The sequence below is a fragment of the Phocoena phocoena genome, chromosome 11 (genome assembly GCF_963924675.1).
Source record: "Phocoena phocoena chromosome 11, mPhoPho1.1, whole genome shotgun sequence".
Lineage (NCBI taxonomy): Eukaryota > Metazoa > Chordata > Mammalia > Artiodactyla > Phocoenidae > Phocoena > Phocoena phocoena.
This window is the reverse complement of record NC_089229.1, coordinates 93,817,662-93,844,514: the sequence shown is the minus strand read 5'-3', so window position 1 is coordinate 93,844,514 and position 26,853 is coordinate 93,817,662. Positions and strand designations below refer to the sequence as shown.

The following is a 26,853-nucleotide window of genomic DNA, read 5'->3' as shown; positions in this document are numbered from 1 at the left end:
CTGCACTGAAACTCTCAAGATCAATGAGCAAAGAGCTTTCTCAGTTCTGCCTTTCAGTTTCTCTCTTCCAGGAAGGAAAACATTCGAGAGGGAGAGCGAGGGAGAGCGGCGGGAGGGCGGGGGGCGGGGGCGCCGGCCCGGGTGGGAGGAGAGAGCGGGAGGCCGGCCGGGCTGCGTCCCGGGTCGCCGCGCCGCACCGCGACCTGCAGACCCCGCCGCCGCGCCGCCCGGCTCCCACGCCCCCGCCGCCCCGCGCGGCGACTCCGCCGGCGCCCGCCCCGCCCCGCGCGCTCGCGGCCCCCCGGGGCGGCCGCCGGGAGAGATGCTGCAAGAAACTTCTTAAATGACCGCGTCCGGCCGGCCGTGGAGCGTTTCTGGGTTGGGGAGAGGAAAGGAAAGTGGAAAAAAACTGAGAACTTCCTGATCTCTCTCGCTGTGAGACATGTCTGAGACTCCTGCTCAGTGTAGCATTAAGGTAAAGATCTTCTCCCCCTCCCTCTCCGGGGTGGAAAACCTTGAGCTGCACCGGCCCGGCCAGTCGTACTGGGCTCTTCAGTTGCGAGGGGACTGTTGCAGTCGCTCTGTTCGCAGGAAATTATTTGGGGCGCCGGGGAAGGAGACGCGGCTCGCGGCGGCAGCGTACCCTTTAGTGTAACCTTGCTGCTCCCCCCCCTCGCGCCGAGCGCCCTGTCGGCTCCTGCGCCCTCACCTCACCCCTTTGCTTTTTGACAATGAAATGCCAGTCACCGTCGGTCTGGAGGAGCCCGAGTGGTCTCCAGGACTGTAAAACACCCCCGTAATTAGTGCGCCTTTAAAAAAACCTGGTCCCTATTCGTACTCCCAACATGTGACCGAAATGGAACTTTTGTTCCCGAGGGGTGGTCTCCTTAGAAAAAAAAGTTCTCCGGCTCCATTGGGATTGGAATCATTTCTTTTTTTTAAGGGCTCACAGAGTCGGATCAGACAGATTCCCCCCACCCCCGCATTGTAATTGCAAGCGCTTGTCGGAGAGACAGTCGTGGTGTCAGCTTTTCCTGGGCATTGCACAATGAATTTCTTTTCTTTTTTTTTTCCCCTTTAAACCAAGGTGAATAAAGTCGCTGAATGGTTATTTTACTCTGATGCATATGAACGCTGAGCAATCCCAAAGTAGAAAACTCCCGTGTTGCAGAGAGGGAGAATTATCTAAGTGACCAGACAAAATGACCTTCCCAGTTTGACAGTGCAGAGAGGAGAGCTAAGAGTAGAAATCTCCCAGCTTTCTGGCCATGGTTTTCAGTATTGTAAATGCAGGATGGTGAAGGATGTTTGCAAACACAGCATTTACCTTCCAAGTAGTTGTGTGTGTACATTTATATATATGTGTGTCTATAAAGGCTAGTGGTGCTGCGGTTTGTTGCTTCTAGAAAGTTGTCGTAAAGTTTGCCACCGTGAGGAGGCAGACTGATTTGTCCATCTCCCCCAGTTATTTTGCCCGTCCTTGCATTTGGTGTGCACTTCCATTTCACTGTTCCATCAGTACCCAGATGGAAAAGCCTTTTGCTTCTGTGAGAGGCTGAAGCTCCTGAAGTTTGTCAGTGGCTTGGCCCATTAACTGTGTTCATTGAGGGAACCCTGCAGAGACAATGAACAAGTAACCAGTTTTCTTCATCTATGGAGAATTCGAGAAACCTTTCCTGCTTTAACACGGCTTTTCCATAGAATCTGTTTAGAGGAAACAGTATTTTATCATGTTTGCTTATTAGGGTTTCATAATTATACTCAGGTGTTAGTGTTTCTTATCAGGAAAGATTCTCATGGGGTTTGAATTAGGGCTAATGTGAACTGAAAAGGTGGGTTGGGTTTCTTTGTTTTTGCCTCGCAAAAAAATGCCCAGTGGAACTTTCGGGTTTCTGTGTTGGTACATATCTGGGGATAGCAGTATGTCTGCGGTAGCAGGGGGGTGTCAGAGTAAAGATGTTAGGTAGGTTTATACTTCAAAACCAATTTCTTTTGCTGTATAAATTTGATTCTACGAGTTCAGGAAAATCCTACGGTATGCCTGATCTAATTTATCTGACACTTCATAACACAAACAGAGGTAACTAAATACTAGGGTATGAAATCAGTAAATTGTATTTAGCTCTATGGCAATAAATCTGACCTGGGGAGAACCTGGACCAACTGTGAGATAGTGATTTTAGGGTGAAAACAACAAAAAACAAGCCTTTCTGTGACTTTTCTCGATGTCTCTTCTAAAGAGACTGCATATGCCCCCTGTTCTGAGGGGCTTATGTTTGGGTACTGCAGGTGCTCACCTTATTGTACCCCAGTGGGAGGCTACAGCAGCCCTTTCCTTACACACATGGATGGAATCATTCCCAAACCCAGACAGCACACTGTCTTACATGTGACATAAAAATTGCAGCCGTAGTTTGTGTATCATTTTTTCCTTATTGTTTACCCCGCAGTTCTTTTCGGGAGCCTCTTTTCTCACTCTGTATTTCTCTGTAATTAGATTTAATGGTCTTCACTAGTAATGGAAGTATCACTTTTATTTTGGATTGCTCTTTATGGAACCAGAATATGACTGTTTGCTTGGACTGTGCATATACAATGCACATATGTGAAGTGCGTTTTTCCACAGAGTTTGTTTAGTTTGCAACGTTCCAGTAAGAAGCGCCGGAGATCAAGGACTGGGCTTATTCTAGCTTGTCTGAAAATGCTCTGGTGATGTGTGCGGTGTTTCCCTTAGTCCTTGGGATGTGGTACAGTGACTGCATAATAAAAAATGTTTGCTGGGAGCCCACAAGAACTGGGATTTTTTTCTGCAGTCCAGTAAACAAAGTTTTCTGTGGAGCAGAGAATGAGTGTCAGGAGCTTTCAAGGATGACCTGATGGCTCTGATATCCTGAGGACATGTGACATGGAAGGCTCTCTGTGTGGAGAGATTTCCTTCACTCCTCCTGTCTACTCCTGAAACCTTCCTCCCTGGCTCTCATTCCTTACAAGCAGCTGGTCAGCAGGCAGTAAATTCCTCAGCAGCTGGTGTGATGGAGCACAGAGGAGCCTGACCAGAGGCAGCCACAGAGGGAAGTACTGTTTACTTCTGTGCTAGAAAAGAGTAGTGTACGATTTCGGTGGAATTTCCAGGGTGAAAGTTTCTGAATCAGTCAGTGACATCTTTGTATGTATCACTTTCATGGTGGTGGTTGCTGATGAATGCCTGATATCGGCTTTTATATTTCTTTTGCACTTTATAAGCATGTTCCCGGCACCGCAGGGAAGTTAGTATCAGACACATGTTTATAGCAGAAGACAGGTTGACCAGCCCAGGGTCACCCAAACTATGGCTGCGCCCCACCGTTTGTCTGCACTGGGCGCCCTCATCGTGAGAGATTAAATGCTTCCATTCCTGACCATTTGGGGTTGTTTAAATGTAAGGACAGGGTCACCTAACTCTGTAAAAAGTCAAATTATTTTTTTCGGAGGATCGTGTGGCTGACTGCTGGGTACGGGAGAAAGGAAGAGGCTATCTTTTCCATCATCAGCCTTCACCTTCAAGTCACCTGTTCAGTTTTAACTTCAGCCAAGTTGCAGTGGAAAGTAACTATGGCCCAGCAGACACAGCCCTTCGTAAGGCTCGGCTGGGCGGCCGGCTAGAACTATCCAGGATAGTACAGAGAAATAGTTGCCTAACATCCCTGGCCCCTCCTTTCCCTGCCCTCCGTACTGGTTGGCTTTTTTAGCGGAATGCAGTCTCTATCTTGCTGCTTTCTGGGAGTCTCTGGGTTTCCCCTCCTGGACTCTGAGCTCCTTGGGTTTAGTGGCGATTATCTTTGCGTCCTGGTGCCCACCTTGGCACCTGGCTCAGAAATGTGTGTCAGTAATGTTTGCTGATTTGCAGTGAAGCATGGAAGGAGGTTAGTACCCTTTCTGCTCTCTGTCCTGTGTGCTCGGAGTGACTTAACACTTCACCCACAGGCTAGCATACAGTGGTTACTAGGGCCACTCTGCTGTCACAGGGAGGCCTAGAGCACTCCCTTGGGTGTCTGCCTAAAAATTACTGGTAGAATTTTGGCCTAATAATAATGTTTTCTTATTTTGATAACATTTTCAAAAACTGCTTTTGTGTCTCAATAAACAACAACCTGGAACTGGGTAAAAGATACGAGACAGGGGCTTGAGGAAATCACTGGACAAGGTTCAGATTAGCAGGCTTCTAAGTTTTCCCCAGGGTCTTCAGCAAGTGAATCAGGGAACTTTGAGAATCTAAGAGCTGAGAGACTATAAAGATCACCTGGGCCAACGTCTGATTTTATTTTATTTTTATTTTTTTGCTGTTGGGTCTTCGTTGCTGCGCACGGGCTTTCTCTAGTTGCGGTGAGCGGGGGCTGCTCTCCATTGCGGGGCGCGGGCTTCTTACTGCAGTGGCTTCTCTTGTTGCGGAGCGCGGGCTCTAGGGGCACGGGCTTAGTTGCTCCGCGTCATGTGGGATCTTCCTGGACCAGGGCTTGAACCCATGTCCCCTGTATTGGCAGGCGGATTCTTATTTATTTATTTATTTATGGCTTCGTTGGGTCATCGTTGCTGTGTGTGGGCTTTCTCTAGCTGCGGTGAGCGGGGTCTACTCTTTGTTACACTGTGCAGGCTTCTCATCGCAGTGGCTTCTCTTGTGGCAGAGCACAGGTTCTAGGCCTGCGGGATTCAGTAGTTGTGGCACGTGGGCTCCAGTAGTTGTGGCTCGCAGGCTCTAGAGCGCAGGCTCGGTAGTTGCGGCACACGGGCTGAGTCGCTCCGCGGCATGTGGGATCTTCCCAGACCAGGGATCGAACCTGTGTCCCCTGCATTGGCAGGCGGATTCTTAACCACTGCGCCACTAGGGAAGTCCCTACAACGTCTGAGTTTTATGGAGAGGAGGTCCACACAGCTAAATTGTTTGCTTCAGCTGATCGGTGACTGAGCCAGGTTTAGAGCAACGCAGACCCCCTGGTTCTCAGGCCCCTGTCCCTCACTGGGCTGGGTTCACGGTGCATCCCTATAAGAGGCCAAGGAAATTCGATACAGTAGGCTACACACTCTCTGGCACTTCCCAGCTTGGTCCATTTTAATCGAAAGCCAGCTGGTATGAGGGCACAGAGGTACGTGCCAAGGAAGATGGTGTGTGTGGGAGCCCTGGGTCCAGAGGGTATATTGTTAGATGTGAGAAGAGGAAGGAGTAGGAGTGGGGGATGAGGGAAGAAGGGCTTCCTGGACTTGTATTTGCACCACCATCTAAAGCAATACGTTTTCTGTATTCTGGTAAAAAGCGTGTAACATTAAATTTACCATCTTAACCATTTTTAAGGGTACAGTTCAGTCGTGTTGTCCGTTCACGTTGCCGTGCAACTGATCTCTAGAACGTTTTCATCTTGCAACACTGAAACTCTATACTCCCTCAACACCCACTTCCCCTCTCCCCTTCTCCCAGCCCTCCGTAACCACCTTCCTATTTTCTATGATTTTGACTACTTTAACTAGTTCATATGAGTGGAATCACACTTTCTTTATTTCACTTAGCATGATGGCCTGGAGGCCCATCCATGTTGCAGTATGTGACAGGATTTCCTTTTTTGCAAGGCTGTGTAATATTCCATTTTATGTATATGCCATATTTTCTTTATCCATTCGTCTGTTGATGGACATCTGGGTTACTCTCACCTCACAGGTGTTGTGAATACTGCGGTGGTGAACATGGCTGTACAAATGCCTCTTTGAGATCCTGCTTTGAGTTCTTTGGATTTATACCTAAAGATGGGATGGTGGGGTGCAGTGGTACCTTTTTATACCATGTGAGGGACTGGTACTTCTGTTTTGGGCTGAGGGTGCCGGACCTGTTAGCAGGGCCTTTTCTGAGGAATCCTTGAGGGGGCTCTGCATCAGCTAAAAACATGGCAGCTGGTCCTAGGGAAGTAGCTTACCTCTTTAGCATAGGTAAGTGAAGGGAAAAAACAGCCCCCATATGGGCACCAGAGGAAGGTGGAACTAAAACAAATTCTGTGCACCTGAGTTGAGAACACTGCGGCAGGCTGGGGGCAGGTGGGGAGGGCGTGTGAGGACCGACTTGAAGAGCAGGTGCGTTCCGTTACGGATGTTGAAAAGTTGCCCTGTGGTGTGGATCTCCCGGCTGAGGGAATCAGCGCCAAACGAAGCCCCCTAGGGTGTGGGGTGTACAAACGAAGTATTTGTCTCTGTGAATGCTACTTCAGGAGAAGCGCTGATGGTGGTTTTCTGGCAGAGTCCTTCACTGCCGCATTTGTTGTAGAAACCAGTCTCTGTGTGGATTTGTTGAATAGCACGAGTGTAAGTTGCCGCAGGGTTCCCACGCCAGGAGGGGCCCAGCTTAAAGACCAGTCGCTGCCGAGCCTACTATTTGGAGCGAGAAAGGGTCAAGTTAGTGAGAAGTTAGAACGATAGCCTATTAAAAAACAAACACATTTTCACTGATTTTTGAACATACAGGAACCAGCCTAATAGAGTATGGCTTTCCAGGGCGTCTCAGGCTGAGCCTCCGTGTGAACAGGCAGAAATGACTTGTGTCCACACCATCAGCTGGTGAGAAATGAGGGCTGCTGTGTGCTGGAGACTGTACCTTCTGCATCGAAATAGTACCGTCAGTATGTTACTTGCTCAGTTCATTTACTTGGTCACCCTTTCTTTTTAGATAGTGAAAGTATACAGTTCAGCCTGGTCTTTGGCTAAATGACCTTGAATGTGGGGAGTATGTGGGGTGGTGACAAGGAAGGTATTAGCCTGTGTTTGTTAGGTGTGGAGCCCCAGATGAGCTAACTGCTTACTCAGGCCTGTGGACTAAGCGTATGGGAAACCGTGGAACACCTGCGTTTTGGGAGCCTTATAAGGTCTGAGTAATTAAAGGGGTTTGTGTGCTGCGTTGGTGGTCATCCTCCTCCATCATCACCACCATCGTTTATTGGATACTGCTGTGTGCTGGTCCTCGGGCTAAGCGTTTTATCTACGTTATCTCATTTGCTCTTTACTACTCCCTCTGGGATGCTACACGTGGGCTTTCTCAAAACAGGGTTTTCTCCCTGTTTTGCAAAGGAGGAGCCTGAAGCCCATAGTCGTGAAGCGATGTATTGGTCTGAGATCTTCCAGGCTGTACTCTGGCCCGAGCTTCACCAAGTCTACATCTCGGGACTACAGTTCCAAAGCACTTTCTCTCCTGACCCGAGACTCAAGGACAGCCACCTTTATGAAGAAAGTTAGGAAACCAAGAGTAATGGGGCTGTGGGGGAGCTTCCCACAGGCCAAGATGAGAGGCGGGAAGAGAGCCGGCAGAGATGCTCCTTCCCTCCCTGGGTGGGTGCCCCCTAACCGGCCCTCTCGTGGCAGGGTAGCCAGATGGTCATGTCGCACCACCCACCTTGGAATGGACGTCCAGATCTCCCATTTGTACACCAAACCCTGATGTTCTCTAGTGATACTTTGTGGGTGGGTTCATTTGTGCCCTTTTCATGTTTTTCTCAGAAATCTTTTCCCTCTCTGTCTCGCTCTGCTTTCCCCCAGTGTCCCCTTACCCTGTCATCAGGTGATCAGGTGGGTGACAGGCCAGGGCCGTGTCCTCTCGTCCTGCCCACCCTCGGAGCTAGACCCCTTGGTCACACCCTGGTCAGTCTCTCTCTTTCCACTGCTTTTTTTTTTTTTTCCAACTTCAAACTTTTTACGTAATCCACGAATGCAATGCTTTTTAAAAACCATCCCTCATGTCCATCTGAAGATACTGTGTGATTTCTAGGAATCTATTTGATGTCTCTTCAGGTGTTCCCTGATTTCCCCCACCACCAAAGGAATCAACTTTTTTCTTTTTTTTAAATTATTTATTTATTTTTGACTGCCTTGGGTCTTTGTTGCTACACGTGGGCTTTCTCTAGTTGCGGTAAGCGGGGGCTCCTCTTCGTTGCGGTGCGCGGGCTTCTCATTGCGGTGGCTTCTCTTTGTTTCGGAGCACGATCTCTAGGTGCACAGGCTTCAGTAGTTGTGGCACGTGGGCTCAGTAGTAGGGGCTCACGGGCTTAGTTGCTCCCCAGCATGTGGGATCTTCCCGGACCAGGGCTCGAACCTGTGTCCCCCTCATTGGCAGGCGGATTCTTAAGCACTGCGCCACCAGGGAAGCCCTGTCTTTTTTCTTGATAGCTTGATACCTGACCCTACTGGCCTTGTTCTAATTTCCCGGAATGAAGGGAGAATTTGGGCCCTCTGACTTTATACATTTCTGGATTTGAAGAGCTTTAATGAAGCCTGTCTTCAGAACAGACATAGGGGAGGAAGCACACAGAGACGTGGCATGGAGGGAGTTAAGAAGGGACTAAGAAAGCCTAAGCCCTGATTCTCATGAAACAGATGAGGAAACTGACCCGTGCAGCATTTAAATAGCCTGCTTGAGATCACAGTACTCTTCAAAGCTGAGCTGGAGTCAGGATCCAGGTGTTCTGTCCCGGGACCGTGTTCCGCTAACACCAGGAAAATTGGCAAAAAGCGGACAAGACCTCAGAAAGCATAGCTTCATCGTGAGGACTCATATCTAGAGAGTGAAACCCCTTTGTCTGGCACCACACAATGACCGACAGTATTAATGATCATCATTATGACCTTGTCCAAGTTGAAGACAAACTGTAAATTATGAGATTTAGGAAGTTAGGAAATAGTGTCATGCATTTTGGAAAGCTGTCCAACGAAAATGGTTGGCATAGAAATAATGTTACGTTTTTAGAAGGCCACGCTTCAGCTATCTGGACGAATGACTTATGAAAATAATACCTTACTCCCCAAAGAAGACAGGAAAGAACTACCCAGTAAATCTGCACGCTCACCAGAGCTTGTGTGTTCCTCGGGGGTATTTTCCCTTTGTATGTGGGAGTCAGACACACGGAAAACGATCTTATTTCCTGAATGACCTGAAAAGGGCGTGCGGCCCCGCTGGTGTGAGCACCGTGGGTGCGTACGCTCAGTGATGTGACTGTTGATCCCGTGTAGTCCCAGTCAGCGCTGCTTCAGAGTTTGATTTGCACTTTATTCTGCTTGATGCTGTTCATTGGTTCTTCTCTGTAACACTGATTTCCCTTAAGGGGCTGGTAAGTTCCCGAGAAGAGGGGAGCGGTCATTGCCATACCGGGAAGAGCTTCTAGGGGAGGGAAGGACCCTGTAGTAGACAGACCTGAGTGCGAATGCTGCTTCTTGAACTTGTTCATCTTAAGCTTGAACCTGTTAAGTCATCTGAAGTGGTAGTAAAAACACCTGTCTTTGGGGGCTGTTGGCGCTGCCTTACGTTGTTTTAAAAACAGCCAAACTTAGTTCTTCTCCCTCTTTATATATCCTCCCATCACAGGGATCTAGAAGGGGCGAGAGACTTTCTAGTCCTGTGCCTGCCTTATACCGTTGAGAAAATGGAGCTCAGAGATGTTATGGTATTGCTCGAGCGCCCGTGGCTGGTTTGCGGCACCGCCTGAACTAAACCCCAGGCCTTGCAGGTGGGCCAACTCCCAGGCTGGGCTCTTATCACCGTCGCCATGAGTTTCTCCCAGGGTTGGGGTCGCTCAGTCAGCACTCAGCAAAGCCTCGCTTTTGACTTTCTTTGAATACAGACCCCAGTAACAGGAGCAAGGAGCCAGCCGCAATTACATGGTGGAAACAGATGCCTCTTGCATCTTAAAATTCTGAGGGCAGAGCTAGTAGGGTTCTGAATAAGTTTCCAGAGATGAAAGGAAAGGAAAAAACCCGAAGCCTGGAAGTACTGTACAGGGCCTCTGATGGGCATTATTACTCAGCCCTCAAGTATTCAAACCTATTCAGGGATCTGCTTGTTCATACAGTTGCTTATTATTTGCGACCGGGCCGAGACTCGAGAGGGAGCGTCCATTCTTCAGTCCGCTTTTGTGTGGCACGCAGCCCCGTGTCTGTCTGACCACAGAGCAGACACTGTTTGCTGTGGGTGGTGAATTTCCAGTTCCAAGCGTCAGGGGTGGATGGCTCTTCATGGAGGTTTAGACGGAAGAGTTTGAAGAGGCCAAATTTGTAACTTTGGGGCATGAGGGAACCTTTGTTTTTAGTAAATGTTAAGAGGGGGGCTGAAGTATTTGTTAGCAGTATTTTGCTGTGGACTTAACAGTGCGTTCCTCTTTGATATCCATTTTAAATGAGAAGATGAAATGGGGCCTGGAAAACAGCCCTTTTTGAGGAACAGTGGAGAGAATGTTCGCGGCCTCCGCCGCTGTCCCCAGAAGCAGGTGTGGGCACTTTTACGCAGTTGAGGAAAGAGCTTAGGTCTGGAGAGCAACCGTTCCTCTCCCTTCGCCCTGGAAAACACAAGAGAACTTTGGTGATATTTCTGCTCAGCTGTCTTGCAGCCCTCTCCGGTGGGTTATGATGAGGCCAGGTAACTTCATCTTTCTGAAGATTTCTCTGTATCAGGAGGTCACTAATCCCTGATTCTGTCACATCCCCTATACACAAGGAAGCGGCAACCAAAGATGAGATACTGACTCTCAGGTATTTCCTGGAAGAAATGAGCTACAGATAGAAATCAGCATTGTAATTAAAAAAAAAAAATCAACCCCCAAGGAACAGCCTTTCTGTGTCTGAAGTCACCCGTGTCCCTAACACCTCCCTGGGTCTCTGGGGAAAGTGTGGGTCTAGGTGTGCAGCGGTGGCCTTGCGTGTACCAGCCTGGCTGTGGTGTGGCCAGAACAGTGCTGGCATCCCTGACGAAGACTCCAGGTCAAGAGACAGTTTGGGACCAGTATTGTCTGAAGCCTAATAACTAGTACTCGGATAAATAGATCTGCCACTGGTGTAGCCAAGAGGAAGCACACCTGAGACGTTATAAAAGGGGAGCAGGCGTTTGCTGAGTACTTTTCTGGACTGCTTTGTGGAAGCTCAGACAAGGGAAGGCAACTTCTTTCCATGTTCCTTCCTTCCTTCATTGTTCTAGACCATATATCTTTCCCAGACACTATCTGTGACCGTCAGGTCGGCCTCCTGCCAGAGCAGACCACATGGTCGTGTCTCCTGACTCAGCCGTCTGGTCCAGCGCTGTCTTTTCGTGTGTAGGTTTGTGATCACAGGCCGGGCACCCAAGGGGACAGAAGTGAGTTCTCATTTCTTTGGGCCTCTGTGGGTGCTCTCGTGTCCAAATTCCTGCCCTGGAGTTGGCACATCTGGTTTTGGGAACTGGGCAATCTGAAAGATTGGCCCCCTCATGCATTTGGTAGCTGCCCTGTCCTCCTTTCGACTTGAGATCTGAAAAATCCGGGTCATGAGTTCACTTGACTGGTGCCTTGTTCTGTCGAGACCGTGGCTCTCCTAATGGTCTTGACAGTCGTGGCCAGTGATGGGTGGGGACGGCAGGTCAGGATCGCTCTCACTCTGCACCTCTCGATCTGGCCTGTCTCCAAAGTGAGGTGCACTGGGTGGGAGAACTGTCATTTAAGGGTGAATTCTGAGTGGCCTAGGTCCCCAGTCTGGGTAAGCCTCCTCTTCTCCTGGTTGTGGAGATCTGAATGACCCAATTTGGCTGACGACATCTCAAGTCCCCTGGAAGGCTGCCAGCTCCGTGTTTGACTCTGTGCCCCCGAGTCCCGCCCCGGGTCTGCTGCCTTGAACACTTTAGGGTGAGTTGGGATGGGAGACCATACCCGTTGGGAAGGCAAGAGGCTTTGCCCTCAGACCCAGAGAAACAAAGCCTCTCTCCGAAGTTGGCATTCTGCTCTTGTGTACCTCTGAGGCTCTGTGCTCCTGGCGGGGCCGTGCATGAGTGGTGAGGGCACGCTTCTCGGAAGCAAAAGTCAGCTGCAGGTCAGAAGCAGCTTTTGGATACGATGGAATCCTGGGGGAATGCTGGCGAGCACAGGAAGGCTGCAGTGGTGATCCTCTAATCTCTTTCAGCATGCTGTAAGGGGATCTTTAACTTTCACCCAGACGGGAGGGAGATGGGCACAGGGACCTAGGTGTTGGGTTACATCTCAAGTAGGGAACCTATTAGTATACCCGTCATACGTGCTCCCACCCTCCCTGGCACCTTGGCTTTTTCTAAGCTCCCTACCCTAGAAAATGAATAAAGATCCACTGACATCAATGGCAGATTTATTTCTCATTTTCTGGGTGCAAGGTCGTGGGCTCTGCTTGGAGATGTGTGGGACGAGGCCTCGGAGGGAAAAGAACCTTAAAAACGCGAGAAAAGGCAGAAAGCCACGCACACCCCGCCGAAAGGCCCTGTTATTCCAGCAGAGGGACGAGCCGGGCCCCGGGGTGCAAGTCACTGTTAACCTTAGCCTGCTTTTCTGAGAATTTGTCTGTCTCGAAAGATTTGGTGAAATGGACAAATGGAGCTTCTGTAGGGTAGGGGGAGTGCCTGCGCGTGCTTTCGTGGTCAGCCATGGCGTTGAACAGTCCCATTGAAGGGGAACGATGGTTCTGGGTACGTTTCCATTTCAACTGTGGTATTTAAAGGTTTGCCATGGCGAGGGATGTGGGTGGACGGGAGTATAGTCCTCTTGCCTCTTGGTTAGTTTTATCTAGGTTATAGGTGAAAATGAGTTCGCCACATCTCCTGTTTCTTATTTGGGTCCATTTTAGGATGACCTGCAGAGCCTAGTTTGGGCAAATCTCGTTATCCTACCCGATGCACATGTTTGTGGACCTCCAGGCTACATGTCAGATGGATTATGAGGAAGGATCCACTTCACAGCTCTGGCCCCCGTATTGGTGCTTGTGATTCTTCTTGGGGTCTTGTATATACTTAGGGTGCTTTCCTCTCTTAATCCTTCTGGGACTCCGCCTGGGGCTGTGTTGACAAGGTTGCGCCACTTTGGGGAAGTTCTGGCCTCACGCTTCCCCAGGCGGGGTCCAGCTGGCTGCACTTTGGGCAGTTGATGGTACTTAGAGCTTCAGGGGTTTCCATTTGCCAGAAAGGTCATCTCTCAGCTGGCCCTAGTGTCCCCAGGGCACACACGTTAGGCTTTGGGGGAAATTCACAATTTCAGCTTCGCTCTTTGTTCGCATCTTGTGTACATTAATGGCCTCATAATTGAAGTGCATTGAACTATTGCTCCACAATCCAAAGCCTGGAAAGTAGCTTCTTTGGGTCAGGGAGAGGTTTCTAAGTACAGTTATTGAAGGCTCAAGCTTAAAAACCAACACTGGAGGTTAGAAGTAGCGTGTTCTAGAGGGAACACTGCGAGGGTAGCTGACACCAGGTCTTTTTGCACTATTTTTAGTTCTAGTCGGGACTGTATGGGGTGGCTTGTGCTTCCTTGGACATCATTCTGCTTTTATTCCAAGGGTTTGTTCTTGTGACTCTGTATATGTGCAGATGTATTGCATGCTCATAGGATCGTATGTCTCAGCAGTTATGGCATAATCTGTTTTCCAGCATATAGAGTGAAAGATTGCATGAAACCCAGCCTTGTGGCAAAGAAACCCTACATGTAGATGTAAAATATATCTCCTTGGAGGGCTGGCTTCCTGATGGGCTATAAACGGATTGTTAAACAGCAATGCGAGGGGCTGTTAACAAGCTGTTTCTAAGAGCATCTCCCTGGTCTGGTCTGAAAAGGTAATGTGTACATATTGCAGCTATGAAACAGTTTGCCTGTGGTGCTTATATGTTGGTAGATTGTGTCTGTGTGTGTGTGGGGGGGGTATTTTCAGTGGTGAATGGACTGAAAAGATAATTTTTTTCATTGAAGTGTAGTTGGTTTACAATATTGTGTTAGTTTCAGGTGTATAGCAAAGTGATTTGGTTATACATATATGTGTATATATCTATATTCTTTTCTCCAATTCTTTTCCATTACAGTTTATTACAAGGTATTGAATATAGTTCTCTGTGCTATACAGTAGAACCTTATTGTTTATCTATTTATATCTAGTAGTGTGTATCTGTTAAATCTGTACTCCTAATTTATTCCTCACCCCCCTTCCCCTTTGGTAGCCATAAGTTTGTTTTATATGTCTGTGTGTCTGTTTCTGTTCTGTAAATTTTTTAGGAATTTGTATTATTTTTTAGATTCCACATATAAGTACTATCATATAATATTTGTCTTTATCTTTCTGATTGACTTCACGTAGTAAGATAATCTCTAGGTCCGTCCGTGTTGCTGCAAATGGTATTATTTCATTCTTTTTTATGGCTGAGTAATATTCCACTGTATATATGTACCGCCTCTTCATCCATTCATCTGCCGATGGACACTTAGGTTGCTTCCATGTCTTGGCTATTGTAAATAGTGCTGCTCTGAACGCTGGGGTGCATGTATCTTGAAAAGATCATTTTAAATGTTGTCTGTTTGCTCCTATGTCAATGTCCACTTTGTCCATTGGGCCGTGTTCTGGTTTAAATGAAGAGGTGTTTGGTCAGCACAGGGTATGGCTCACCCAGACTTCAAAAAGCTTTAGTACGTTTATGATAACACCCTAAGTGCATAATAGCTGCTTTAAGGATTTAGAATACTTGGATGAATAGGTGAATCACCTCCCCATAAGCCAACTAACATTCAGATTCTAAGTTCAGTGAAGCAGAGGTCCTTTTATGTGTCTAGTCTTATTGGAAATTCTTTTCACGTTCAGGTGACATAGCTGAAAATTGGTCCATGGCAGTTTTCTGCTACTCTTGGGTTTTAATGAGAACCCTTTCTTGTTTCCAGGATGCCACGCTTCTACTGTGTTCGCAGCTGCTGTGTTGAAAAACAGGTGTCTCTTATAATCCCCTGCCCGGCTCAGTTCGCTAGCCTGGCAAAGCCTTACTATTATTGTTTACTTGTTTATTTATTTTTGTCCCATGGAGGTTGGATAACTGCCAAGAGGTGCTGCCGAGCAGGGTTAATGGGATAGAAGATGGCAGCTTTCCTTGGTGGAGGTTTCTATTAAAAGAATCTGAGAGTCTCAGGGCGTAAAGATAGAGCTACAGAAAACCGTTCAGGATACGAATCACTGGAGAGAAGAGCCAAAAGGAGGGTAGTAATAATAGTTCTGCCAAGTCACCTCTCTCTCCTTCAAAGGCCAGTGTGGCCACAAAAGCCATCCAAGATGAGGGTGGGGAGTGAGGACCGTTCTCTGGTCCACGGGGCACCAACGGGCTCATCCGTGGTTGCTTCTCCGGGCTTCTGGATCCTGTGCGGCCCACACCCCATGTCTCTCACACTGTTCTTTCTTCTCCATGCTGACTAACACTGTCTCCCTCTGGCCCCGGACTCTTCAGCTGTCTCCCACCTGATCTTCCTTCCTACACTCCCTGCTCCTTCCCAACCAGCCCAGAATGATTCTTGGCAAACAAGAAATTGATCGCACCAGGCCCTTTCTGACACTGCAGTTCAGGATGAAGCCCAGCTCTCTATCAGGGCATTGAGGCCCTGGACAGGCTGCCTTTCTATCACTAGAATCATCTCCACCCTCCTGCCGCACGTTGTGGTCCAACCTATACCTGTCGTTCTCCCAAACCACGTTATGAACTTTTATGCCTGGAATCTTGCCCCGATCCTTCTTCTGCCTGGTAGCCAACTTGTCACCTGAATCCCGTTTCTTAAGCCTTCCCTGGTGCTGTCAGGCACAGCCTCCTACAGCCTCACTGAACTTGCCTCCGTTACTGGCAGCGATCCTGTTATAGTTTGCATGTGCCTCATCCTCTAGCTGGAGTCAGAATGCACCGAGAGCAAGAGGTTGATGGATTCGTTTTATATTTCCAACGTCCAGCTCAGTGCCCGGCACAGAGAAAGTCCAGTGTCCTTTAGTTGAGTGGAATTTTTTAAATCAGCAAGTATTTATTAATCTTCTGTTCATGGGCTCGGTGGGCGCTAGGCTCTGTGCTACATTAAGAGAAATGTAAGTTGAAAACCTTGCACAGTTGAAGTCCTGAGTAAATTCCCCTTGAAGGTAGAGGGAGGAAGAAAGGGAGAGACCTCATTTCTGTTGCAGTGTCAGGACCGCATGGCAGGGCCACGCCAATACCTAAGTCCCCCCGTGAGACTCAGTCCCTGAACTGACACGTACACACAGAGCACCTGCTAGATCTTTCCATCTTGACTGCCCATATTCCAGAGAGGAGCACAGGCAGCTGGAGATGAGGCTTGAGAACCTTTAGGCTGGTTGTGCGGGATGAAGCGCGGACAGCCCCGAGTGAGTGAACATACCAGAAATCCGTCCTCTTTTCCCGGCTCAGGGTGCCTCTCGGGTCTGGGAGAGAGAGCTGGGGGCTGTTGGTTGTAGTGCGTGCAGTCCTGACACTGCTGACTGTGACCCTCCGGGAATGAGGGGCCGCCGTTTGCTCTCTGCCTCACCCGTCTGCTCACTGGGTGGCGGAGGTGACGGGAGAGAGGGCAGCTTGCGAGCTTTCTGCGAAGTCTGGGATTGCCCTTCCAGGAAAAGGGAGGGATCTGACCCTTGCATCCGTCAACTCCTCAGCCGTCTTCTCCAGATCGCTGTTCTCTTCCACACTTAACCTGGGGGGGGTGTGTGTGTGTGATCTCTCTGGAGCTCTAGTTCACTCCCAGTGGGTTGCCCTGGGGGGCTAAAGCAGCGAGAAAACTGAAGGTACCACAGGACTAGAAAACCAGCCCCAGGTCCTGTCATATGGATGGTATGACAGCCTCCACATTTCCATTTACGGTGGAGAACTCAGTGCTGTGTCCTTAAAGACAAGGCTGTCAGGGGAGTATGTTAGAGTTGGGAGCGATCTGATGCGTGTGAGGTGGACCAGTCTGGGGAAGCCAGGTATTCTCAGGTACAAGCAGACACACCTGGGCCTTCCATAGGGGCCCAGGTGACTCCTTTTCTCGCTACGCTTGTTGCCACTGACAGACAGGTGGGATTGGGGGCATCAGGGTAGGTGAAAACTTGCAACTTCCCGAACCCAGCCAGACCCCAGCCAGGGCTCTTTTACAGTTCCCCCCAAACTGTCATCTCCCAGCAGCTCTCTTGCCCAGAGCTGCCCTGCAGCTGCCCGCCAGCCCTCCTGGCCTCGGGCTCTTCCTGGCTGTAGGTGGGGCCGTCTCCAGGGTGCCTGACCCCCAGGCCCTTCCGTCCTCTCAGGGTGTCCTAGGTTTCCCTTGCCTTCCAGACAGGCTCCACGAGGGGCTGTGTGGCAGGCAGGTCGGGCGCTGTTGCAGGGGTGCTCCTCTGAGCCGCGTTGGGCAGCAGCAAAGCCTAGGGCCGTGTGTGCCCAGTGAAAAGACACATTCATGAAGCTGCTGGGGTGCGGGTAGCCGCGAAGTGCGTGCCTTCTTCAGAACCCTCAAATCATACACCTCATACCCGGACGACGTGGTGCCACCAGCGTTCCTCCCACTGTCACTCCCCTGGCCCAGCCTCTCCACTGCCAAGGCTGTTGATGGAGGGGCCATTTCCTCCTCTCTCTCCCTTCCGGCCTTACCAGACCCGAGGGTAAGCTTACTCTTCCGGGAGCAGGGGAACCTGGGCCTAGCCCTGGTGGGCGCTGGGTTCCTGAGCATCAGGACAAACAATCTAATCTTGGGATTCCCTCCCTTTTGGTCCTGTGAGGCATTACAGTCCTAGTTCTAGCACCCTCCTTAGGGACACATTTTCCAACCTCTGTGACTACATTAGGGCCGTCAGTCATTGGTTTCACTTGCGTTGCTTAAAAGTTGACCTGCCTACGAGGAAAGTTTCAGGACGCGTTCCTTAAGGAGCTGTTGAAATAGAAATAGGAATGAAGTAACAAGTGCCCATGAAATTGTGTGTAGGGGGGCATCCCCCATCCCCCAGCAGGAGTTACCGTGTTTTCCAAACCCTAACTTGTGACATGTCATCTGATAAAGGACTTCTCAATGTTTTTCGTTTATGTGGCAAGGCTTACAAAAGGGTGCGCTGGTATATTTTAACAACCTAGCGCTTGTTAAAAATAAAATTGCGTGAGATCAGGCCTGTTGCTGAATAGCTTTCCTGCCCGCCAGCCTTCCAGCGTGGCCAAGGTGACACTCAGTGACCGAAGACGCCACACTGCGGGTCTCCTCTGTACTTCCTTCATTTTTTATGACCCTTGGCTGGTATTGAGAAGGACGAGTGAGTCTGTTTGTCTTTCTTCTGGATAAAAGTTGCAAAAAGGACACTTAAGCCTTCTGCTTCAGGGCAGAATCCGATCCCGCGCTGAGATCAGGAAGAAGTTTCCCCCCTGTGGTGTCAGGTTGCACAGTTGTCCAGCCAGGTGTGCTCGCTCTGTTAAACACACCCAGGAGCACACGCCTCCTTACTGGCCATCTTCAGAGCAGGACGTTGGACTCCTTGGCCAGCAGCCTGATTCCTTTGGCGCGTCCTGCGCTCTAAGATGGCAGGCAGCTGCCCCGGGTGCTCCTGGACTTGGCTTTCCTCCAGCTGTACTGGACTGACCTCAGGGCCGTGTCTTCAGACCCCCAAAACTCTGCAACTCTCACTTTGCAATTGGGTCTAAGTATATACACACCCACTCACGTGTGCACGTGGACGCACACACACACACACACACACACACACACATTCATCTTTAAAGAGTTTTGCAAAAAAAAAAAAATGAGTTTTGCATAAATTCACTTCCCTTTCCTGAGCTTTACTTCGGTTCCGACACCACATCAAACCCACACACATTCCTAGAGCATCAGAATGCTGTTCACAGTTAATAGTCGAGTTCTTTAAGGCTTGCAGGGGCCAATCTCAAGCTTGTGCTGTAAGTGACTTCGAAGTCTGATCTAAAAGAAGTTGGGGGGTGGGGAGAGATGGACTTTTTCTTTTTTTTTGGTCAGGCCCCGGCCGTACAGCCTCTTGTGCAATAGGGTAATTACCCGCGATTCCCAGGCTGGCCGGCCTGCGTTTTCTTCCTTTGCGTCTCTATCTCCTGGGGCGCAGTACTTCCTTCTGTCTCTATTATTAGCCGACTTAACTTTCCCGTTCGGTTCCCGGGTTCCTTCTCATCCTCCCCCAGTCTTTCTTTTCCCTGTAAAGTTATTTTGGGGAGCACTTCCCATGTTCGGTTCAGATGCGAGCCTTCTTTTTCTTTATTAAGATAACATTTTCTCCTTCATTTCATCATGCATTCATTCATATTCCCAGAGTAGAAACCCTCACCCTCCAGCACATAATGTGCGGTTTGTGAACCTTTAAAACAGTGTGTGCTGACGTTGAGTTCTCCAAAAACAGGTTTGCTCCATCCCAGGACTGTGCACTCTGGTACCCCTGGCGGCCTCTGGCTTATCTTCACTCTCTCTTGCCCTTCTCTTTGTTCTTTGATGATTCTGCCCAAATCATGTTCCTTCCCCAAATTACTGTTTTTCGGTTTTTTTTTCCAAATTACTGTTTTATTTATTTTATTATTTTTTAAAGCTGAGATATAGTTGCTCTACAATATTGTTAAACGTGTACAATACAGTGATTCACAATTTTTAGAGGCTATTTCATTTATAGTTATTGTAAAATATTTGCTATATTCCCCATGCTGTACGATATATCCTTGTAACTTACTTTATACCTAATAGGTTGTACTTCTGAGTCCCCTACCCCTGTTGTGCCCCTCCCCCTTCCCTCTCCCCACTGGTCACCACTAGTTTGTTCTCTATATATCTGTGAGTCTATTGCTTTTTTTTAGGATTCACTAGTTTGTTGTATCTTTTTAGATTCCACATACAAGAGATACCGTCCAGTATTTATCTTTCTCTGTCTGACTTATTTCACTTAGCACAATGCCGTCTAAGTCCATCCATGTTGCTGCAAATGGCAAAGTTTTACTCCTTATGACTGAGTAGTATTCCATTGTGCGTATATGTGTGTGTGTATATATATACACACCACATCTTCTTTATCCATGCATCTGTTGATGGACACTTAGGCTGCTTCCGTGTCTTGTCTTGGCAATTGTAAATAATGCTGCTGAGAACATTGGGGTGCACGTATCTTTTCGAGTTAGTATTTCCATTTTTTTCGCATGTGTATCCAGGAGCGGAATTGCTGGGTCATATGGTAGTTCTGTTTTTAGTTTTTTGAGAAACCTCCATACTGTTTTCCATAGTGGCTGCATCAATTTACATTCCAACCAACAGTGTACAAGGGTTCCCTTTTCTCCACATCCTGGCGACATTTGTTATTTGTGTTCCTTTTGATGATAGGCACTTTGACAGCTGTGAGGTGATAGGCCATTGTCCCAAATTACTGTTTTAGTACTTGTTCATCTTGGTTTGTTCATTTTGTAGTTTATTGTTTCCTTTTTCCCCTTAAGTTTGTCATATTCTTTGGGGTATGCTGGTATTCCTTCCTATTAGAGATTATTATACCAGTTTTCATTACCTAAATTTGCTAAATGGACATAATAGTACTTGGTACTTATATCAAGCAAGCCCTTTGGAAATAGGGGAAGGAAAGTAGGTTTTGGGCAGCTTTTGGTATAGTGATAATTCCAAATTTATAATAATTGAGAAATAGTTCATGTAATTCTTACAGAGGAGAAGCTTGAAAGTTACTCTTTTTGTAATTTATGTGGATCTCATTCAGTTTGGGTAAGAAACCCAGTTTAAATGTATGAGTTTTTCAATTAATGGCCTTAGAAATTATTATAATTATTGCTTTAATTTCAGCAGCTAATAATTAATTTTTGTATGTTAAGAGTTTTAATGTTGGTGATATATTACTGTAGGGTATTAGCCTATTGGGAATTATAATTTTCTCATTTTATAGTAGAGTTTATAGTGTACAATGTACTACATATAAGTAGTAAAACTACATTTCCTGAAATGGGCTTTCCTCGTCAGACTTTTACTGAAGTAGCCGTATTCTCTGACATTTTATTACCACCCATTTGTAAGATTTTTCGGTATAAGCGTAGTTTCAACATACCCTGTTCTGGGAATAGAGGGAAAGAGTTGAGGGAATTCTGTTTGAGTCATACCCCACCAAAGAGCAACCTCATTTTAGTAATGAAAGCAGAGAAGTTCTCACTCTTCTAAAACTGTGGGGAGAAGATTTAGGGAGGTGGCTTATAGGCTCAGTTTTAAGACCAGGCCAGCTATACATACTAATTCCCTCTTTGTAAATGAGAAGTAAAGCTTGAATATGGTTTGGTGGTCGGTGAAATTTCCTTCCACTTAAAGCATGACACCGCCATAAGTATTAACGCCTTGAAACTTGCCTGGTAGGGTTTAAAAATGTTCTGACTGCTGAGTGCTTGTCATTCGGAAGATGGTCATTAGAATTAGGGTTTAGACACTTAGAGCTACAGCTTTGAGGAGTTTCAGACACGACTCAAACTAGAACCCAGGTCTTCTGACTCCCTGCCAGCTTCCTGATTTCTAACTCAGTAGGTGGTTTTATTTTAGAAGTATTTTCTAAATAACAGATCAGTTGAAGTCAAATCACTCTACTTAGTGGGAAAACTTTTTTAAATCAACCGGGTGAACAGAGTGAATATGTCTCCTTTTCAGTTGGGTGTTTTTGGTCATGTGAAGAAAACCGCAAACTCAGAAGGTCTTCATGTTTGGATTAAAAAAAAAAAAAAACTCAGAGTGATTAAGGACGGTGGAGTGGGAAGTAGACCTTATACATAACACACCATCTGCTCCCCTGTCCGGCTGCCTGCACTCCTGCTGGGTGTTTCAGGGCTCATTTTAAGGTGAGAGGTTGGTTCCAGCCCCCTGACCACTCTGTTTCCTTCCGCTAAAAAAAACTGTGATCCTGAGTTTTTAATTTTATAATGTACTTCGACTGTGAAAAGAAACCAACTCCCGGCCCAAACTGAATGGCCTCCGAGATCCTGTGAAGCAACCAATACTCTGAACGCCACTATATGAAAATGCTTTCCTAGGATGAGCTCTAAGCATTGCATCCTCCAAATAAAATCTATCTGCTCGCACTTAGATTGTTCAAAGGCAGATGGTAGGCAGTTGAAACAGAGAGGCAAGCTGGCAGAAGGAAAAACAAAACCACAAATATCTGTACGTGAAGGTGATCTACGTGCTTGCCAGCCCCCCTCCTAACGTCGTTAACACAGCAGTGTAGCAATTAAATAACACGGCAACTCAGACTCATATGGCTAATACAGTTGCCCTCCGTTAATGGGGTGAAACAAAGCTTGCACGAGATAGACAGTGCTACTCACCGAAAGGCAGAGCCAAAGCAGAGTTTAAGAGGGAATCGGCACAAGAGCCCACACGCCATGCCACCCGTGGCAGACGGCCACCTTACTGAAACCTCGGTGACCCTCACCACGTGTAACTGGGGTCCCCGGTATGAAATGTTTGCCCTTCAGAGTTGCCACGTCTTCAGGAAAGGGAGCTCCGGATTGGAGTGAGGGAGGGAAGGTGCAGAGCCGAGTGCCCTGGAACGTCAGAAGCCCCCACTGCAGTTGCCGTGTGGGAAACCCCAGGTCCTCCCGGGATGAATGCTGTTGCCATGTCACTGCCCGGGAAGCCCTTCGCGAATCCCTCAGCCTTTTCCCTGTTTGGAGGATGCTCCAGGCTCTAAAACCCGGCCTTCCTCACTAACCTGAAACTTGGAACATTCAGTGACAGAAGGGAAGGGAGAGCATCTCAGTTGCCGGAGCTGGTACTTGTGGACGGCTCTCCTGTGGCCCATTCGTGGCCCTGGTGGTGCCAGGCCCGGGTGTTCTCGGGGCGTGGGCCAGGCTGCGAGGGGGCAGCGCTCTGAGGCGGTGGGAGGGCTGAGCGAGGAGGGGGTGTGTGGCTTTCTTCTGCGAGAAACAGTCTGGGGACGTCTGTGAGAACTAGATGGCTCTGGAGAGTGGGCTGAGGCAGGAGGGGAGAGGTCATGTGCAAGCAGAATGAAAGAAAGGCTCTCGTGGCATCCAGAGGAATGTAGTCAGGGCATTAAACCTTTTGCTGTCTGAGTAACTGAGGGACAACTCAGAAGAGTTCTACGTGTGAAAAGGCGGCAAAGCCAGGTCTAAACCTTGAACTTCTTAGACATGCAGAGTTCACATAGGAGGTGTCTGAGGAGCAGTGGTGTTGGATAAAAGATTGCATTCCTTCACAAATCAGCGTTTTGTCCTCCCAAGCCCTCCCCATTTTATAGTTGTAGTTGTTCCATATACATCGGTTTTGTCTCTTACATAAGAGGGCTGGTCTGATTTTTATTGCCGGATTCCATTTTCAGTTGTTTTCGTGCCTAATGGTCCCGCGTTTGATCCTGGCCCGAAATTGCCGGTGTCTGTTGTTGCAGTGATCTTTCCTCTCCCCCGACCAGCCCGGTCAGACTCTGGCCCGTGGTCTCCAAACTGGGGTTTGGCAGTGATTCACGACTGTTGTGAGCTCAGGAATGGAGCGGCTGGCTCATGGAATTTGGTTGGAGCAGGTGTCATTTTTATTCCTCTGCCAATGCAAATGTATCCCAGAGACTTTTCCTTTACCCAGAAAGAATGACCTCTGTACCCGCTTCCCCTGAAAGGTACAAGGTAACGGTAACGCACATGTGACGCGTTGGCTGGCGTTTACCTTGGGGACACCAGACGTCCCCACCGCCCCCCAGGCAGGACAATGTGCGGAATCCAGCAAACAATAAAGGGCTTGAGCTCGCGTGGCCAGATCGTTAGCTTCCTTCCTTTTTTGCCTAGATTTTTGGGAAGTCCTTGCTTGCGAGTTGCACAGGCCTTGGGACATCGCGATGTAAAATGCCAGAGGATGTGCAAATGGGCGTGTGGAGGAAGAGGGAAAGCAGGAATTCTGGGCCAGGGAGCAGATGGCCGGCCGGTGACCCAAGAAGGGAAGCTCAGGCTTTTAAAGTGGAAAAAGAAAAAGTAATACTTTGTTTCACGAGTGATTTTCATTAAGTAGCACCATAGCTCCATGTTGGAAAATTCCAGAAGCTGTTGGTCATAGCGTGCCTGTCTTTAAGGGTTTATGATCCAAAGAGGTGACAGTCTCTCTCGTGTCATGAAGATGTGCAGAAAACAGAAAATGGAAGCACCCTTGGCCCGGCACCATCTGGGGCCCTGCTAAAATGTGTCCTGTGGCTCAGGACTTAGGGGATTTTGGGGGGTTTGTTTCTGGTGTTTTCCCCACGATGACCGGGTTGTGCAACCCTGCACTTGGGAGGCAGCTGCTTCCTGCTTCTCTTTTCCAGGAGAGCGTCAATATCTATCTCCCGGCCTGATGAGGGAGGCGAGGGGTGAGGAAGGAGACAGCTCGGCCTCTGCTCTCTCACTGCTCCCCTGTCCTCCAGGAGCTGGGAACGGGGTGCTGGGACCCAGGAGGCCGGGGGCTGTGTGTCCTTGCCTTGCCGTGGTGTGATGGAGGCCACGGCCCGACTAATGTTGGAGGGAAGCTGCAGCCCCTCGGTCAACACTTATTGAAGGAATCAAATGCATCCTGGGCTGTGTAGGTCCACCCAGTCCCCCCTCCAGCTCCTGGGGCAGGACTTGCCTCTCTGTGGGCGCATACTTATTTACAGTTACAGACCTAGCAGTAGCCACAGAGGTGAGCCTAGTTTTCCAACCCACACAAGTTTATTACTATAAGGAACAATAACACAGGAATGTTTTCTTAAGGTATGCTGTTGCCCCAAAGCACCTGTAGCTCCTGGGTATTTTTGGCTTGATCTCAGAATTAACCAGAAAGCATTCAGCAAGGACCTCGTAGAGATTGCCATTTGTACTTCTGCTACAAAGGGCAAAAATGAAGCAAGTGATCCAACAAAAAAAGCCCTTGCAAGTCCTTTAGTGATGCTAATACGTATTTGAAAACTATTATATATCGCCGAGCAGGGGCATCTGTGCAGTCAGTCCTTTGGAAAATGCACTCTCCCAAACGTCATGATACGGCCCTTCAAGTCAGTGCATAGTGTACATTCAGAGGAAATGTCAATTTGAAGCTCAGACACGGGCTTTCCCCTCCCCCTTCCAGAAAAACATACTTAAGGAGGAGTTAAGTGTACCTAGAAATTGGTAAATGGAACAATACTGTAAAGAAAAAGCCATTGAAGGCACGTCGAATGTTCCTATCTTGTTCCTTGCGCTGTGTCTCTGGCCACAGTCCACGGCCACTACTTGCTTGTTCATGTCACTCACCTTCCTCGTTACTTTGGAAGGGACCCAGGCTGGGCGATGGCTCTGGAGATGATGGCAAACAGTCACTGGGGCTGGGAGCTGCCAAGTGAGGCAGAGTGATGGGGCATGCAAGCTTTGTGCATTTTTCTTGGTCTACGACGCCCACCGCGTGGTCTGTCCCCGCCCCTCCCCTCTTTTCTGAGACTTGCTTTACCCACACCAGCTCCTGAGGATTCTACACAGATACCATCCTCTCCTCTCCTGGCCTTTGCACATGCCATTCATCTTCCGGAAACACTCCTCCCATCTTTCTTCTCCCAGTTGACTACTCATCCTCAGGTCTCACCTCCAGGAGACTCTTCCTGGCCCCTGGAGTCTGGGTGAGATGTCCTGCTCAGTGCACCCATTTTGAAATTTCCATCACCTGGTCTTGGAATTGTCTGTTTACATCCATCTACTTGACAATAAGCCCATTAAGTCAGGGCCCCCCCTGGTTTTGTGTCTGTGACCACAGTGTTGGACATTGAGTTGGCCCCCATAAATACTTGTTGACTGAAGGGACGTGTAGAAAACAGAATATGATCTTTGATTAATTCTGTGTGTAGCTCAGTGTCTGATGCTCTTCAGATCCCGATACTTCCTGTCAGGCTCTGCAGGACTGTTCGCTGAGCGGATCTGCAGTATTGTGAGATGTAGTCAGGTCGTTACGAGTTTGTTTATGCAGAGGACAACATGGAGTTTTTTATTTTTAGTTGTGAATTCAGAATCTTGAGTTATACATGAGCTGTGGTGGGTTTTTTTAAATGGACTCTCTGCTTACTGTTAAATCCAAACCAAATCATCTAAAGGAAGGTCTCCCTTATCATTTGCTCCTTCCTGCAAAGACACTGCGGTTCTCTGGATGTTCCTGTGAGACAGGAAAAGCCTTCACAGATCAATTCTAGTTGCTGCCTCTGGAAAAGGTGAGGATGATAGATGGGTCTGGCTTTTGAGGAACCTTTCCCCTCTCTCTCTCTCTCTCCCTCTTTCCCTCTCTCCCTCTCTCCCTCTCTCCCTCCTCCCTCTCTTCCTCTCTCCCTCTCTCCCTCTCTCCCTCCCTCCCTCCCGCCCTCCCTCCCTCCCTCCCTCCCTCCCCCACCTCTCTCTCTGCCACTAATTACAAAGCTGAACTGAACTCCTGCTGAGAATCCAAGTTCTTTCCTGACTCTAAATAAGACAATATAGATAGCACGTGCATATCAGGACTCTTTGGATATATACTTACATACATACACGCATACATGCACACACACACACACACATACATACACACACCAGCCTTTGGCCTGACATGATGGCCCTATGTGAAGACCTGTCCTTGTTTCCTGAGCAGTTGGCCTGCTATGTGATGTTTATGTGACTCGTTCTTGGTTGGTTTATTGGGATATAGCTAAAATAACATGAGAGATAGCGTCCAGTGACATGGATTAATTGGACAAATAACGAACTGAGCACCTGTGAGAGCCAGGATACTATTGGAATTGCCATGGTGAAGAAGACAGGCCTCCGATTCGACAGGCTGGGTGTGGAATGGGGTCAGGCTAGTGCCATTTTGTAACTTTAGGGGCAAATCATTTATCCTCTTTAAACTTCCCGTTTCTTCACTGCAAAGTGAGGGTAGTAGCGCCTGCTTTATAGGGCCGCTAAGAGCATCTGCCGTGTTAATGTTGGTCACGTCCCACCTGACGACCCCTGTTCATCCTCGACGTCTCTCAGGCCCTCCGACCTCCCGCGGCAGAGCTCTGTGCTCCAGCTCTCCCTGGTCCCTCGAGCAGGCAGCTGTGGCACTTAACCCCTCGCTGTGGCGTCCTTTG

The 26,853-nt window shown here is 48.5% G+C and overlaps 1 protein-coding gene across 1 annotated transcript in view; it reads left to right on the top strand.

Annotated features, from left to right (window-relative positions):
- The first annotated feature begins 289 nt into the window (after positions 1-289).
- Positions 290-26,853, top strand: part of ETV6 (ETS variant transcription factor 6) — a 237,154-nt gene continuing 210,590 nt past the window's right edge. Inside the window, exon 1 of the mRNA XM_065887202.1 lies at positions 290-475. Coding sequence (XP_065743274.1) covers positions 443-475 — 33 coding nt within the window. The 5' untranslated portion in view covers positions 290-442. The remainder of the gene's footprint in view (positions 476-26,853) is intronic.